This window comes from Vulpes lagopus, chromosome 1 (assembly GCF_018345385.1).
Source record: "Vulpes lagopus strain Blue_001 chromosome 1, ASM1834538v1, whole genome shotgun sequence".
NCBI classification, from domain to species: domain Eukaryota; kingdom Metazoa; phylum Chordata; class Mammalia; order Carnivora; family Canidae; genus Vulpes; species Vulpes lagopus.
In genome coordinates, this window is record NC_054824.1 from 6,719,572 (window position 1) to 6,737,408 (window position 17,837).

The 17,837-nt window shown below is 40.7% G+C and overlaps 1 protein-coding gene across 7 annotated transcripts in view; it reads right to left on the bottom strand.

The window, feature by feature from the left end:
- Positions 1–17,837, bottom strand: part of LOC121490128 — a 157,840-nt gene that overhangs the window by 90,438 nt on the left and 49,565 nt on the right. For 6 of the 7 annotated variants that reach the window (XR_005987516.1, XM_041753826.1, XM_041753800.1 and 3 more), the window contains exons 15-18: positions 11,663–11,855; positions 9,708–9,835; positions 2,171–2,371; positions 1,307–1,428 (exon numbers count right to left, since the gene is read on the bottom strand). Coding sequence is in view for 6 of the 7 variants with exons in the window: in XM_041753826.1 (XP_041609760.1) it covers positions 1,307–1,428; positions 2,171–2,371; positions 9,708–9,835; positions 11,663–11,855 (644 nt within the window). In the remaining variant the exon portion in view is untranslated. The remainder of the gene's footprint in view (positions 1–1,306; positions 1,429–2,170; positions 2,372–9,707; positions 9,836–11,662; positions 11,856–17,837) is intronic. The other variant, XM_041753824.1, reaches the window with a different exon arrangement.

A 17,837-nucleotide genomic window follows, 5' to 3' on the forward strand; every position in this document is an offset into this window, starting at 1 on the left:
ATGAGGCCAGAAATGATAAAATGCCTGTCTGTAGATATTCCTTTGAAAATAGAGGATACAGCACAAGCCAAGGGCCTTTCTATACCTACATCAAACTAAAGAGCATACATACTTCTGGAATCTATGCAAATGGGATTCCTCTTTGTTCTAGATCTTAAAAAATACAACCCCAAAGTTGGAAAGGAATTTCATCAAGCAAATAACATTTGCTTTTGAGATTATTCTGACAGGCCTTGGTATCCATATAGTCCAAGCATGTTCTGCCAAAAATCATTTTTTTTTTTTTTCAAAAATCATTTCTGAACGATAGATTCTTGCCACAGCAAGCCGAGCACACACACAGCTGATGTGAAGAAATGAGTCCTGGGAAAGGTCCATGGAAAACATGCACTCTTGTGCCTGGAACCTCTAGGGCTCTTTCTCAAGGGATAAGGTTAGAATGTAGGATATGACATCCCATAGCATCCTGCCAGTTCTCAAGACGATAGCCACATAGCCCTCTGGGGCAATGTCTTACTGAAAGTGTGCCTCTACTGCTGAACTGTACACTTGCCAGGAGCACAGGGCCATGCTTCTGTTGTTCACAACTGCGTCCTTACCTCCTAGCACAGTGCCTATACCTGTAAGCACTCAACAGATACTTGTCACAAGCTGAAAGGAATTGGACAATCTCTCCACCCATTTCAAGGCAATAGAGAGATTGTGATCACGGGCCACACAGACCACCCTGGAGCTTGTCACTCACTTGTTGGTTTCCTCAATACCCTCAAAGGCCAGGAAGGAATGGGAGTTCAAACTACATGCCAAGGGGGTGACTTAAAATATATACCTCCTCTGAGTGCTCTCAGGAAATTTAATTTGCTCCTTAAAGGGGTAGGTGTCACAAGGTAAGTCTGCAGAAACCTTTTTGGTGACACTTACTAGAATAAATAAATTCCTTCTTGAGAAACTTTTAAGCAAGTTTCATATATGCTGGCTTATGTGGCACATCTGACTAAACCCTCTCATGGCATTTTAAGAGTAACAGAGTAACTGCTTTTTATTTTTATTTTTATAGAACTTCTCAAGGGAATAAAGATTCTGCACCTAGTAGTATAATTTTAAATTCTAGCCTTCTATTATTACTTACAAAGCAAATGGATATTGAATATGCAAGAAAATCCCTGTTCTGCAGCTTTTACATCTACTTCACTCATCTCCCAAATACCTGAGAGGTACTTTATAGAATAGTATTTAGACCTAATATCATACCCTTAACTTATCTAAAAGATTAAATGTAAAATGTCTAAAGACAATACCACAGTACCAGCTATTGTTGATGGAAACAAGTTGTTTGCAAATGATGTTAAGGGGAAGTCCAAAGTGACTGCTCTCATTCGGATGGCCTTCTTGCCAAAGCCTCTGGACATACTCCCGCTGACGCTCTATCTAGAAATGTAGCATAAAAGTTATAATTAGAAAAGTTAAACTTTCCCATGGATGTGAATTATGATCCTTGGTATGAGAAGAACAGCAATCCTTTGCATCCCTTCATTATTTGACTAATTTTCATCCAGACATGGTTTTGAGGATCCACTCACATGAGACATGCTGGTCTCTCGGTCTGAACCATGGGTCAGCCAATAAAAACAAAGGCAACCAAATTCAGACAATCTTAAGAGGCACAGGAAAACTTCTTTCTGTCAAATGATTGACTATAAGGAAAAAATTCTAATCAGGTCTAAGGTAAATGCACTGCAACAACCTATCTCCTGCTTACTTCTTGCCATTGGCTTTTCATCGGAGGACGTACACTGTAATTTTTCCTTTAGTGACCTAAAAATAGTCACAACATTTAAAAAAATAATAAACATAACTTTATGCATTAGTAGCTTATAAAAGGGCATGTTTCATTCTCCTTTCAATTGCAACAAACTCTATCATCTAGTGAAAATAAATTTTCTATTCTTTGTGGACCATCAAATATAATTAGGGTTGGAAACTTCCTCTTAAGACTGCAGTTATGCTTGGAATTCAACGATGCAAATGAGCTTACAAATAAACATGCTGTACGTGCTGCCCTAGAAAACCTGGATTCTGAACCCACAGTGAAAGGAAAACACTTCAGCTCTGGCCTGTTGTTTTCCATCCTCTTCTCACATGTAATATTTTAAAATCCAAATGTACTTACGTGCTGATTGAGGATGTCCCTCACGAGCTGCAAGTGAAGCCTCAGGCAGGTACCTTCATCTCGGTAGGCCTTAATGAAATAAGGGTGGCTGAGATCAAACCGTGGGCGCCTGTGCATGATGTCAGTGATCACTTGTGCTAGAGCAAATCTCTCCTCAGGGTCCAACACGTGCTGGTAGGCTTCAAAGTAACTGTCAAGAAGCTGCAAATAAGGTTAATAGTCAGGGAACAGCAGAGGCAGCCGTAGGGCTCAGCAAAGAGAGGTGAGGCCCCACCTACTCCACGCTTTGGAAAGCCACGGGGCACCAGCTGGAGAGAAATGGCTCAGAACCTCTGGGTACCAGCCTGCTGTGGGCAGCTGCAGCACCAATGCAACTCAAGAGCAATTGGTAAACCCACAGAGGTAGGGAGGGCAAAGTAAGGAACACTAGTTTTGCCTGTGTCCCCCCTCTTCCCCTCTTCTCCACAAATAAAAGGGAGGTTATATAATGAGTGATATAACGATAGTTATAAGCTCTAATGAGACAGTGCATGCAATGTCACTTCAAACATATTTATCACCGACACTGTTCTCCACAGACTCATTCTCCTGCTATTTTATTTTATCACCAAATGTAGGCAGGAGGCCTCCTTCCCTTTTCTTATCCTCAGCTCCATTTCTGACCCCCTTTTTATTTTTTTAATTTTTTTTCAATTTTTATTTATTTATGATAGTCACACACACAGAGAGAGAGGGGCAGAGACACAGGCAGAGGGAGAAGCAGGCTCCATGCACCGGGAGCCCGACGTGGGATTCGATCCCGGGTCTCCAGGATCGCGCCCTGGGCCAAAGGCAGGCGCTAAACCGCTGCGCCACCCAGGGATCCCTCTGACCCCCTTTTTAAAAAAAGTTTGCCCAAATTTAAATACAAATACAAATCAAAGCCACAATGAAATACCACCTCAACCAGTCAGAATGGCTAAAATTAACAAGTCAGGAAACAACAAATGTTGGCGAGGATGAGGAGAAAGGGGAATCCCCACATGCTGTTGGTGGGAATGCAAGCCGGTGCAGCCACTCTGGAAACCAGTATGGAGGTTCCTCAAAAAGTTGAAAATAGAGCTATCTTACAACCCAGCAATTGCACTACTGGTTATTTACCCCAAAGATAGAAATGTACGTACCCCAATGTTCGTAGCAGCAATGTCCACAATAGCCAAACTATGGAAAGAGCCAAGGTGTCCACTGACAGATGAATAGATAAAGAAGATGTGGGATATATATATATATATATATATATATATCATTTATATATTGAGTATATGAGATTACTACTCAGCCATCACAAAAACCTACTTGCCACTTGCAACAACATGGATGGAACCAGAGGATATTTTGCTAAGTGAAATAAGTCAAGTCAATCAGAGAAAGGCAATCACCGTATGATCTTACTCATATGTGGAATTTAAGAAACAAAACAGAGGATCATAGGGGAAGAGAGGAAAAAATAAAACAAGATGAAATCAGAGAGGGAGACATACCATAAGAGGCTCTTAATCATAAGAAACAAGCTGAGGGTCGCTGGAGGGAAAGGGGTGGGAGGATAGGGTAACTGGGTGATGGGCATTAAAGAGGGCATGTGATGTAATGAGCCCTGGGTTATATAAGACTAATGAATCACTGAAACCAATAATACATTACATGTTAATTGAATTTAAGTACAATACATTTAAAAAATGGTTTGCCCAAATTTCACCTAGAAACGATAGGGGGTGATAGAATGGAAGCCTGAGGTGAAAGTTCCCTAAATACAAAGGCATTTACCCCAGATGGGACTCTACTAAGAACGGCTTCGTGTACAGAACTCTCAAAGGCATCTAAGGAGCTTATTTTCTAGTGGAGGCCACAAGCCTTTTCTAAAAACCAAAGCAAGCTCCCAGACACTAACCCAGTAACCACTGAGGATGGCGGTTAGTGTGAGAATTAAGAGAGAGATCCTCTTTATTTTGTTTTTACATTCATCTGTGACCTTAAGAGTTTATATTCTGTGTATAAATTCTATTTGTGTGTAATTAGTCATAGTGCTGATCGGAAAAACGCTCTTCAGAGATCACTGGGCTGGAATCCCAAACAGGGACCTAAGGGCAAGATAAGTAGTTCTGAAGAGTGTAGTTACTGTTCAGGCCTGTTCCACATTATATCAAATATATTAAGATGAACTCACATTCCAATAAAATTCATTCCTGTAAAAACGTTAAGGGATATTTATAATTTTGCTTTACAAGTTATTTGGCTACGAGTAACACATTGAATTAATGATTGGCTATGATTTCTGGGCAGTGATATACTCAGATTCTTATGAAGTGAGAAGATATGGTCTATAAATTTTCAAATGCAATGAGATGTTTCTAAGTGCTCAGTTACAAGGTTTTTACATTTTACTGACATGTAATTAAGCATTTATTGATAACAATTTTGTATTTTCCTTTTATATTTCAGAGTAATGCATGTGTTTTTCCTCAAAGCACCAACATTTTCAGTGGTACCTGCAAAGCTCTCAGATCCTAATCACCGAGTCCACCTTGCTTGACGCTTAAATCAGCTCTAACTAGAAGCTTCTGAAACTTTATTCCATTCATTTCACAACAAAACAAATTCCTTTCCTCTGCCAATCTAATCCAACACATCCTCCCTCAGAGTTTTGGCTCAAGATGTCCCTCCCCAGTCTTCTTTCACTAGCTTCTCTTATGGAGTTTCACTCTTCTGGAAGATGTCTACTCCCATTGTATCCATATTACCAAAGTCACATAGGCTTGCCCACTGTGTGCATTTAATTGGCAGCAAGGAGTGAAATGTTGAGGTTGCAAATTCTACCAACCTGACAGCCTATCACACTTTGACATGCACCAGAGAAAGAGTGTGTTTTATTTCCTTGGGTATTGGTCTTCCCGGTGGCTTCAGGACAGGAAGTCAGCCCTCTTCTTAACAAATAGAAATTTCCTAAAAGGAGATAAAGAGCCCTTCTCTTTGTGTGGTATCTATAGCTAAGAATGAAAAACCATAAAAAACTGAGAAGCTGCAAGCCCTATTTGAATACGGGTAGCAACAGTGCAGAAGGCAAAGGGGAGTAAAGGACCCAGATGGCAGGAAAAGAGGCAGGAATGTCTCTGTCTTGCCAGTCATGGCTTCCAAGGCTCCCAATAGAGGTAAACACTTGAGAATCAATAGCAGACTAGGAATCAAATGCTGCCTTATTCATACATGTCCAGTATCTGGGCTTCAGTGCTGAAGCACAAGGAGGCGGAGCCTGGGGCACTTTATTTGACCTTCAGTTTTGAAGGAAACCCTTTGAAACATTGGTCTAAGGGACCTTAGGTCAACTCTAGCACAAGAAGGAAAACACCAAAGGAGTTAAAAGCTCAGAACACACAATGCACACCCCAGGTTAGAAACTCACATATCTCAGTGAAAAATGAAGGAAGGTGGATTGCCAAGACTTTGAGTCCCAGGGACAATGAAGCAAACAGGGTGATCTAAATCACCTGTTCCCTCTGCTGATCTCTACCCTAGAATAGCATTCAATTATTAAATAGTAAAAGACAAAGCAGAAATGAAGGAGTGATGGGTAAGAAGGATGTCACTCAATAGCTTAGGGGGAGATTAGGAAAGAAAGAAACAATTACTTTCCCTAAATCATCCTGGACTAACTTGAACCTTTTTGATTGAGCCAAGGCAATCCCAGGAGCTGGTTTATAGTATTTGTATGCCTTGACCCATTTTTTTGTACAAAGAGTCTTATTGTTTGACTATTTGGCAGAAATTCATGGGGGAGGGTTCTTGCTAGTGATTTTAATCTGCTGATACCAGGTTGCAGAGGTTGGCACTAAAATGCCAAGCTCATTTGTGTTGTTCATACGATTGCCAGATCTAGCAAATAAAAATACAGGTCATCTAGTTACATTTGAATTTCTGATAAACAACAAATACTTTTTTTAGTATAAGTATCTCCCAAATATTGTCATATTTTATTTGGCAAACCTAGCTATTGAAAAGGAAAATGTGGCCCTCTTTTCACATTGAGTAGGCTTTTTCAAGCTTTGGCCTCAACCTCAAGAAGCTCTCAGATGGACTGTTGCATAATTTTATTATTAATTCTTTCCCAAGAGGGTTAAGACCATGATTTTTTTGCTTCAAGGTTCTATTTATTATCTGTTTGCTAACTGGCCCATTTCCATTTAAACTCTGGGCTGGTATTTGCCTAAGAAGTCTTCCTAGCCTGTCAAATGTCACCTGTGTGTGTCAAGGGCCAACTCTCAAGTGAAATAATACATGGTACACACTGACGGGAGGTATCAAATATTGGAGAAAATAGAAAAAAATCCAAAACGAATAGTCTCAAACCTTACTGTGCTTATATTATTTTTACCTCAAACTCTGTATTTCTGGGACTTAAGAAACTTTAAAAAAAATAGCACTTTAGGTCAAATGAAAGTGCACTAGACACAATTTGTCACAGATTATTTATTTATTTATTTATTTATTTATTTATTTATTTAGCTCCAGACACGAATTCCAATCACCCTAAAAATGTGTCATCTGGTGGCTGTAGGCAGAATTAGCTTTTGGAGCACATGTCACTTAGGAGCCCAAATAGCTGATGCCTGGCTTCTCTAAGAGTTCCTTAATCCACCTAAATTTACATCAGCTCTAATTTTATGAGCGTTTATACATAATATGGTTACTTTAAGGATTTAAGACAACCCAGTGTATTTGAGCAATTCTTAACTCTAGAGACTCCAATATATTTAATGATCAGAAACAGCTGAGCAAACTTGGCAGTAGAATCAGTACTGGGAGAAATCAATTGTACTCTAGATAAAAATATGGTTTATCCATTAAAAATAGGCTCTTTTGACGGAATTTCTGATTTAGAAGGCCACATTTTACAGTTTTGGCACAGACAGTTCAGTTTCTACAGAAAACTTATTGTAAGGGTGAGAAAGGAGGGAGACATTTTCAATGATTTTTTTTTTTTCAAGTTAAAATAATTTCATTGACCATAGGAAAAAACTAGTGGACAGCCCTGGTGGCTTAGCATAGAACGAAGCGTAGGCCAAAGTGTGGAGAAATCAGTTTGTTTTTCAGTCCTCTCTGCCCTTCTATCCTTCTATTGCCATTGAGTCCTGCCCGGGGCCTTCACAGGCAGCCCAGGAACACCGAAAGGGAAGGCGGAGGAAGAGGAGAGTCCAGAAAAGGAGGGCTGTTTAAAACTGGACCAATAAACTTGTTGAGTTTAGGGATTCTGTTTTATTTGCCTTTAATGTAGCCTTTTCAGTTACTCCACTCTGAGTCTAGATCTCTCACTTAGTTGATCAAAGTAAGTTTCTAATTGGCCGATCAAGGTTGCGGATGCAAACTCTGTAGAGCCCAGTTCCCCTTGAAAAGAGGAACAGCATTCAAAGCCCAAGGCTCCCGCCCTTTGAGACCAGCCAGGTGTTTTCAAAAATTGGGTGACCTACATCTTTATGAGTAATAGACCAGAAAGGAGATGAAATGGTAAACCATCTAATCTACTAGAAAAACAGTTCAAAGAAAACATTTCCACTTCCCCATCTTCTGACCACATCAGAGCGCACTGTAAGCTGGCTTCCACACCCGTACCTCTTCTGAGAGTCCTATGAAGCTGGCAGTGACCCTGGTGACTGACCCCACTGCCTGTTTAGGAGTCATTTTTCTTGATGTTTCACTGCACTCCACACTAGTAACTGTCTCCTAATTAAAATGTTTTCCCCCCCTGTGGCTTTCATACACCATTCCTTCGTTTTTTTTCTCCCGTTTCTTTGACGACCTTCTTATTCCTCTTGTGGATTTTTGTTCTATGACCTTCCCCTACAATTTAAGTGTTACCCAGGACTGCATTTCAGACATCTCTGGCTTTTCCTACTCATTTGATTCATGACCATGGTTCAATGTTCACTCTCATACCTCAGCTCATACCTCCTCCTGACCTTCAAAACTACAGCTCCCACAAAACATGCACACCTGGTTTAGCAAACTCTCCTCACATGCCTGTTGCCACAGACTCAATGCTATCATCCCCTCTAAAGCATCCCTCCTCCTGCATTCCATTTCAGTTGAGAGTCTCCTCCCTGACCTTGAGAAAGTCATTTTTAATTCCACCCTTACTCTCACCGCAGCAGCCAGTCTTCAAATCCTGCCATTTTCACTTCTGCAAAGACTTCTCAAGTCTGCCCCTCCTTCCCATTCTCACTCTTCCATCCTTGTGGAGGTCCCCTCCTACTTTTCCACGTCACTGTTGCAATAACAGCACTTCTTTCCTGCACGAGCTCTACTCCAGCCCATTCCCCACACTAATACCCGAGCAGGTGTTGAAAACAGAGCTATGCTCATATTTCCCCCTTACTGAACTCACCAATGGCTCTTCGTGGCTTATAGAATTAACTGTAAATTATGTAGCACGGATTAGCAGGCCTTTCACAGTTGCACCCCTAACACATGCAGCTCGTTTCTCATCATGCTTTTAGCGCCTCGTCTTCTTATTCCCCAAACTCGCCATCCCATTTTACACCCCCGGATACCGCTTCTGCTGTTTCCTCTGCTTAAGAATTTTTCCTTCTCTGACAGACAACATCCATGCTCATCTCTTAGTAACAGGATTAAATATCTATTCCTCTGAGAAGACTTGTCAACATTTCCTTTACTCTGAGAGCACCTCACAGGGCAAATTCCCCCGTCCACCGTGGTCTCTGGAGGTCTTGCATGTACCTCAGTTGTAAGCTGTTAGTCACTGGGCTGTAATATTTACTTAGAGATTGGATCAACTTGTATAGACTAGAAATTCCTTAAAGACAGAGATCATCTTCTCTCATTTATCCATATGTTCCTAATGTCTGGAATAGTAGCTGGTATAGAGTAAATATTTAATGTTTGATGAATGAATTCCCAACAGTTAGTGGTCATCAGAGGGGCTAATAATCCATGCCGAGGGCACAAATGAAGAGCAGCGTTTCATTTATTACTAGTATATGAGCCATTGATGATACCGATGATGAATTTAGCAACCTGATGTTTCATTGCTTTAAACTTACCCTCATAACTTGGTGCACTGCGCCCACCTTGCCCAACGGCTTGCCTCACATGTGGTATATTTCTAAAGGCTGTAGTAAGATCAATTTGTCTGCATTTAGCAAAGTGAGGCTTGTCCCTCACAGGACAATGAATGTGAATAGACCCATCATTCATTCATACTAAAAAATATATATGAAAACCTAAACTATATAGTCTTCTAACAAGTTATGGCTATAAGATAAAGTAGTATCCTTCACGTTTTATTTTTTATTAACGAGGAACCACAGTAAAGAAAATAAAATTTATTATTCATATCTTTACAAATACCTGAGATTTTTTTAAATAAAATAATTATTTCCTTTATTAGGATTGCCCTTAAAAGACCCACTGAGTTTTCTTGGTTTTGTTTTTTAAATACTGGGTTTCATAAGAACGTTTAACAGATGTTTTGTTTTCTAGGGAAAAATACCTGGCGCTTGTTTTCTAGCAGAGCTGCTTCCCAAGTCCACAAGTCATACAGCATAGCAAATCTGTCCACACTTGCGTGGGCCCATCCCCAGTCCTGGCCAGTATTTGACTTGGTGTCCTCTTTGTGACCTGGGAGAGAAGGGGATGAGAACGACCAGAGACAGGCCTTTCCACGAAGCTATTCTTATTAGAAAAGCAGCCCTTGAACTGTCAGCTCCATCTCAGGAATGAAAACACTGAATCAGTCACAGGGATTCCTAAGAATCAGCTGGAGAGCCATTGGCAAAGACTGGGACCTAAGTTCATACTCGTTGACTTCTAAGTCAATAGAGGTTTTTGTTTTTACTCTTTAATTTTAGTTTTAAAGACTAATTTTAGAAATGTAACCAAAATTCAGCTAATATGAAATCTTCACTAAAATGTCTTCAGACCTATAATTTAAAGGCAAAACACACATTTCTCCTTCTCTAAAAACAGGTCCCTGGTGGTTTAACAACAAACCCAGTTTAACCTGCTATTTCAAGTGATGCTAGCTAGCCAAGTGAAAACTCTTCAGAGAAGTTTCTAAGATATTCCTTAATTATGTTAATTACTAACTTAAATCAATAAAGGTAATCATTGTCATTGTTCTGCTAAAATATTTTCCCACTACATTAATGTTAATTGTCAGTATCAGCATTATTATTGCTCTTAATTTTTGACAGGCCTATTTCAGAATTAAATCTCAAAAAAGTAAGAGATTTTCAGGTACTGAACTTTGAGTTCAATAATTATCACATATATGATGGGTACTGAACAAGAGAAAGATTTTGACCAGGAATTTCTCTAGCAGCAATTGGGAAATCATTTCACAATGGATGACTACATACTTACTAGCTCAGGTGAAGGATGCTCATGTGGCTAAATGACTACTGACTGTTTCAATCAAATTAGGTTCTCAGCAGCTTGAAATAATTGCATGGTATTATAAAGTAATATCAATAGAAATGATGATGCACTAGTATGTAGAATAACCAGTAAAGATAAAAGCCAAAAGCCGAAATTAAATGCCCTAGAATATTGGATGCCATCACTGCATCCCATGATTCAGACACCAATGGTCTGTGGTAAAGAGAGCAGTGTTAATCCAATGTTAATTTAATTCTGTTTGGCTCTGAAAGGTTAATTGTCAAACATGCTTTAAGCAGCATTATATATTAATATGAAAATAAGTTATTCTTAATTGCTATCTACATATATTACAAAATAGCACAAACCTTGGCTAAATTTCTTTTTAGGTTTGCAAAACGTCTAGAAACTCTAAGCTCTTTCCAAATATAATGCTAATGTTGTCATATTATTCCAAAAGCATTATTCTTTCCTCACCTATTTCTAAAACTGGATATATTTTAGTGGTGCCAAAAGGAAGAAGAGAATGCCTAGTATAGGTTATTTGATTACCCTGAGTAAATGATTTCTCCCTTTGGTGCTTATCTGGCATTTTTCTACACAGATCTTCTTGCACTCTGGAGGGTTTTTTTTTTTTTTTTTGTCAGGAACCCAGGGATGTCTCTGTTTCTAACTGCTGTTTGTCCAAAGTCAATCACTGTTTTTGTTAATTAAGGGAAAAAAATCATTACTTTCAGTTGCTTACTTTGCTTCCCTCAGGGCACTGCATGACACCCTTTGCACCCAGTAGATAATGCAGAAATGTCACTGAGGAATGAGTCTAAACAACAGTAAGAATTATAATCAAGCTTTGAAAGAATAGACTCCAACAAGAAGAGGGACTTGAGCTGGAGGCAGAAACGTATCTTTTCTAAAACAGGTATATATTGGGGAGGTGTATATGCTTACTGAATTTTCAGATACTACGGGATAAGCATTTATATTTTGAGGAGGAAGGTGTTAAATAGAGCCCTTAGTATTTATTGTTTGTTTGGCTGGTTGATTTTTTTAAAAAATCTGACTTCTGACCTTTTTCTTTCTCAATGTAATAGCTGGCCACAAGCAGTAGTTCTGCCTCTAGCTCCTTCAGATCAGCCAGGGCTTCATCATACATGATGTGTACTCCTTGCTGGTCCTGCGTGTAGATGTAACCAGCTCCCATGCTGTAGTAGTCATCCTGGTTCTCCACTTCTGAGAATTCCATGAATTGGACACTGTGGACCTTGGGAAAAGAAAACCAAGCCTAGAAGTTACCGGAAAAGAGAGAGCTATATTTTGCCAGCCCAAGTGGGCCAAACAGCAGCCTTCTGCTCCCACACAGTGGGCTGTCAGCATTCAGCTGTGGCCATGCCGCCTATATATAGCCGCATTATGTAGAGAAAGAGATATTAGTAAAGAATGTTAGCAGGGAAGGGTAGTGAGATAGATGACTAGCTGGTTATGTTTTTTTTCTGATTAACTCAGGGTTACTTGGGAAAAGGCAGGCAATTGAGCTGAGTGTTATAGGTAGTCTCTGAAATCAGAGTGCCTATGTTCAGGTCTCGCCCTCTGCAAGTCACTCAGCTTCTCGAAGCCTCTATTTCTTCCTCTGTAACATGGGGACAGTGGAGATACCACAACAGTTGTTCTAGGGAGCATGTGATGCTGTGCTGATGAAGCACTTGAGATCTATGAACATTTAAGACTTTTTAAATTTTTAATTATATAAATACTTTAAAAATGCATTAATATAGCCTCATGTCTTAGTAACATACTGAATTGAATAACATCCCCCCAAAATTCATGTCTACCTGAAACCTGTGAATGTGACCTATTATGGAAATGGAGTCTTTGCAGATATACATAGGTTAAGATGAGGTCATACTTGATTGGGGGGAGGGGCCTACTCCAATGACTGATTTCTTATAAAAAGAGGAAAATGTGGAGATAGGGGAGAAGGCCATGTGAGGACAGAGACTGAGATGGGAGTGATGCATCTACAAGCCAAGGAATTTCAAGAAACAGCCAGGATTACTAGCAACTGCCAGATACTGGGAGAGATAAAGAAGGATTTTCTCCTGGAGACTTCAGAGGGAACAGGGCCCTGATAACACTTTGATTTGGGGCTTGTGACATCCAGAACTATGACAGAATAAAGTTCTCTCCCAGTTGTTATGAGCCGCTCACTTTGTGGTGTTTTGTTATGGCAGCTCTAGGAAACTAATATGAGTAATCTGAGTAGTCCAACCATACTTTTTTCTTAGACGACTGAGGAGCTGTTGCATCTTAAGAATCATTATTCTAGTAATAATTCTTATAATTTCCAACTTCACTCTTGTCAAGCCTCTGAATTCACCCCTACCCCATGCCTTCACTCTGTCTCAGTGGAAGCCCTTCCACTTCTCCACCCGCATCCACACACTGCACGCGCACCCCTCTCCTCTTGCTTCCTCCTGTACTGTAGGGAACGACTCTGTTCCCCTTCTCTGTGGTCACTCCATCCCACCTCTAAAACATCCCTTCTTCTTCTTGGATATCCAGCTCCTCTCGAGCAGCTATTTCCCAATTGACCCCGAAACGTGTTCATGTCCCTCTTGGCCTTCTCTTGGTTCCACCTTTTGTCTCTCCTCCTCCTTATGATCCAGCCTCCCAAGATGTGATCTGCATTCCCTGTCCCCACTTCCTCACCTCCTACCCCTACTCCTCACCTCCTATCTCGCTCATCGTCATCCAGCTCCTGTCTCCATCAAACCAAACCAACTTTCACTAAGACCAACAGTGATCTTTTCTCCCCATCCAGCAGACCTTTAGTCATTTTATATAATCTCTCAGGAACATGTGACACAGTTTTACACTCCCTGCCTCTTGATTCCCTCACTTCCCTGGCCTTCTGGGATTCCACATTCTCCTTGCTCTCACCAGCTTTCCAGCCTTCCCTGAGAAGTATTTTTCTCTATCAGGTCATTAAATAGTAGCCACAGTTAAGCCCGAGTCTTAGGATCTCATCTTTTCCTCCTATGCTCCTTCCTTAGGAGGTGGTACACACTTTCACAGCTGAGATTAGGCACCATTTGATGCCTAATTGATACCTATAATCCAGACCTCCTAGAGCTCCAGACTCACATATCCAATGACCTATTTGGCATTTGTTCCTGGGTATCTCAAATGCCTCTCAAATTTAACATGATCAAATCATGTGGTCTTCTCCCACAAACCTAGGCCATTTCCAACTTCCCCATTTTAGTAAATAGCACTGCCACCAAGCCACTTCCTCTTGCATGAATCATTTCTGACATCTACTGCCTCACCCTTCAGTCTATCACTAACTCCTGTTAATTTGACTTCCTATCTCTCAAATCCATCAGTTCTCTGGATCTCCACCACCCACCATCCTAGTCCAAGCTGTTATTAGCATTCACTGGGACTAGTCTAAGAGTTTTTGGGTGTAATTTTCAAGGCTGGGTACAATCTGGTCCCTGTGAACCTCTTGGACCTCATTTCCTTTCACTGTCCATCCATATTATTTCCATCCTCATGGACCTGGGCCTGGCCCTCTTCTGAATGTGCAGACCTGTTCATACCTCTGGGCCTTGTACATACTGGTCCTTCCATCCCTCAGTTCCTCTTTCCTTGGTAAGAACCTACCCTATCCAAGAGTCCATTCAAATAACACCTCTCTGGCAGCCTTCCTTATATCTCCATGCAGAGCTGAGTGTTTCTCCCCATGACTTATCTAACTCCATTATAGCACTCAGCTCATTGTCATGCTAGATTGTTGCCTTATCTACTCCCACAAGCTGTGAGCCTGTCATTCATTCATCCCTTCATTCACTCATTCATTCCACATACATTCCGATCAGTAAATTTACTAGGTGCTGTTCTAGGCACTAAGGATATAAGCAGTTAACAAAACTGGCACAAATCCCTGCCATCATGGAATTCTTTAATGGAAAGAGACAGACATTAGATAAATAAGTAGCATATATAGAATGTCAAATGGTTTGGCACCAAAGCTTCCCCAGACTTCTTAGTGCCCTGCACTAGAGTGTGGCCTAGTAATGAACTTTGGCCAGTGGGTTGTGAGCAGAAACAACACGTGTCACTTCCAGTCCAAAGTATTTAACACAGACATACGTATTCCCTCTCCTTTTCTTCCCTCAGTTCCTGTGTCTGAAATGTGTGCTTATGCCCATAGGAGATAAAATTTTAAGACCAGATGGACAAATTCCTTCATGCAGAGTTATGTCTCAGTCATTAAATTATTTTCTTCTTAATTTCTTCCACAACTATGTGGAAGACTCCCCCTTCTAAAGTTTCTGTGGTCTAGTGAGTTGATCCTTCAATATTATGCTTAGAGGAGTGGCAGGAAGGGGAAGGCAATAATTATATGTCTGAGTAAGAAATAATCTGATCTTTGGAAAGATTCATATTTTTTAAGACTGCAAATTAACGGATGCCAAGATAATTATTTGAATATAGTAAAAATATAGGAGAATTGATGGCTTATCATTCATTCTCTTCCTTCTACTGGTTTCTGCCATTACTTGCTAATATGAATTTTAGGCCTTTTGGCAATAAGACAATATTTTTCTGACCAGCTTACCTTTTTCTAGATAATTACATTAATTGCAGACCATAAAAGTCCAGTATAAGAATTTCATTAAAAACTGTTAGGTGTGGGATCCCTGGGTGGCGCAGCGGTTTGGCGCCTGCCTTTGGCCCGGGGCGCGATCCTGGAGACCCGGGATCGAATCCCACATCAGGCTCCCGGTGCATGGAGCCTGCTTCTCCCTCTGCCTGTGTTTCTGCCTCTCTCTCTCTCTCTGTGACTATCATAAATAAAAAAAAAAAAAAAAAGAATTAAAAAAAAAAAAAAAAACTGTTAGGTGAGGGCAGCCCAGTAGCTCAGCAGTTTAGCGCCACCTTCGGCCCAGGGCCTGATCCTAGGGACACGGGATCGAGTCCCACGTCAGGTTTTCTGCACGGAGCCTGCTTCTCCCTCTGCTTGTGTCTCTGCCTCTCTCTCTGTGTGTATGTGTGTCTTTCATTAATAAATAAATAAAACAAAAGACAAACTGTTAGGTGAATGACTCAATCCATTGGCTACAGTCTTTCAAATATATTTCTTAAGTTTTCTTTTTCAAAAAATACTTTATCTATTTGAGGAAGAGAGAGGGACAACTGGGTGGCTCAGTAGTTGGGCGGCTGCCTTTGCTTAGGTTGTGATTCCGGGATCTGGGATCTAGTCCCGCATCAGGCTTCCTTAGGGGACCCTGCTTCTCCCTCTGCCTATGTCTCTGCCTCTCTCTCTGTGTGTGTGTCTCATGAATAAATAAACAAATCTTTAAAAAAAAAAAGAGAGAGAGACAGAGAAAGAGAGAGAGCACAAGTGGGGGGAGGGCCAGAGGGAGAATCAGACTCTCCGCTGAACAGGGGGTCCCTGATGTGGGGCCAATCCCAGGACTCCAGGTTTGTGACCTGAGCTGAAGGCAGATACTTAACTGATGGAGCCACCCAGGCATCTCTTTCAAATATTTTTAAAAGAAAATTTAAAAATTTATTCTCTGCCTCACATACTGAGTATATTATTATTATAGCAAGTTGTTCTTCATTTGAAAAGCATCATACATTTTGCAAAGCAATTTCGTGTACATTGTCTTTTGTGATCTCATAACCATTGTGTTATGAACAGGGCCTTTCTTTTGTCTAACAAATATTTATTAAATACCTACTATATGAAAGATATATACTCAACTCTCTATTTCCTTTTGCCATCTGAATAAGCATCTCAAAATTTCCATGTCCTAAACTGAGATCCTGATCTTCTCAACAAACCTATTCTAATCATATCTCAGATAATAATGACTCCAAACTTTCAGATGCTGAGGCCCAAATTTTGGAATCAACCTGGACTTCTCTCTTTTCCACATTCCACATCCTATCTGCCTGGAAATCATACTGGCTGTACCTTTAAAACATGTCCAGAATCTGACCATTTCTTACCATGCTATCTTTTCAGACACATTGTCTCTTTGATTAATGTAATAAATTCCTAACTAGTTTCTACTTCTGCCCTAGAATATCTTCAGTGTATTTCCAATACAGCAGCAAAGATCTTAAAATGCAAATCAAATAACATTACTCTTTTGCTCAAAACTCTCCAATGGCTCCCCTTCTCAGAATCCTTGCAATGGTCCATAAGGCCCTATGCAACCTGTTCCCCATTCCTCCAATCTCTCTACTATAATTTCTGCCAATTTCCTCCTCCATCACTCTAGCTTCAATGAACTCCTTGCTGTTCCTGCAACAATGCTATACATGGTTCTGCCTCAGGGCCTTTGCATTGGCTCTCCTCTGCCTATCACTCTCCTCCCAGTTAGTCATGTGGTTTGCTTCCTGATTCCCTTCCCTGGCCATTTTGTTTATAATGGCAACATCCCAGCACCAACCTCTATCACCTTTCCTTCTTAATTTTTCCTCACAGAACCTATCACCATCTTTACTAGTCTACAAAGTCTAGATAGTTCTGTGATAACCCCAGAGTGCAGTGGCCTACAGTTAAGATGAAGCTTTTACTCATGCAGAGCCTTCTGTAGGACTTGTTGCTTTCTAGGCAGCTATCTTCCAGCAGTGAGCGAGATCTGACCTGAGATCTTTCTATTTTGTGGTTCAACATATGCCTTCCACTGGCTACAGCAAGGTAAGAAATCCAGAGAGTCAAAGACCAGCTCTTAAATACTTTGGACTGGAAGTGACACATGCCACTCCTTCTACTGTGACACACGCCTAAAGTAAACTCATAAAGTCTCCATGACAGGTGGTAGATGCTTTCCTTTTCTGATATTGTCATAGAGTGAATACTTTTTAATACTAGCTCAAGACTTTCATCATCAGACCAAACATACAGGTCCAGGGAAGACACTGACATCTTAAAGGGCTTCTCCAATGTCAGCTCCCCAGGCTGGTAAGCCCAATGATCTTGGTCCCAGTCTTGGCCCTGGAGCTTGTGAATTCACCCCAACAAATTAGTATCTGTGCTTCCTATCCCATACATGGGAATGAATCACATAGTTAGGCCTGAACATTCCAGTTTAAATGCTGACATGGCCACATGCATGGAGTGCAGGTAAAACACATGGTCCTATTAAAGACCCTGAAAGAAGGCTACTTCCTTGAGTTTCTCACACTATAGTAGTAGCTGCTGGCAGCTTATAAGGGAGCTGTT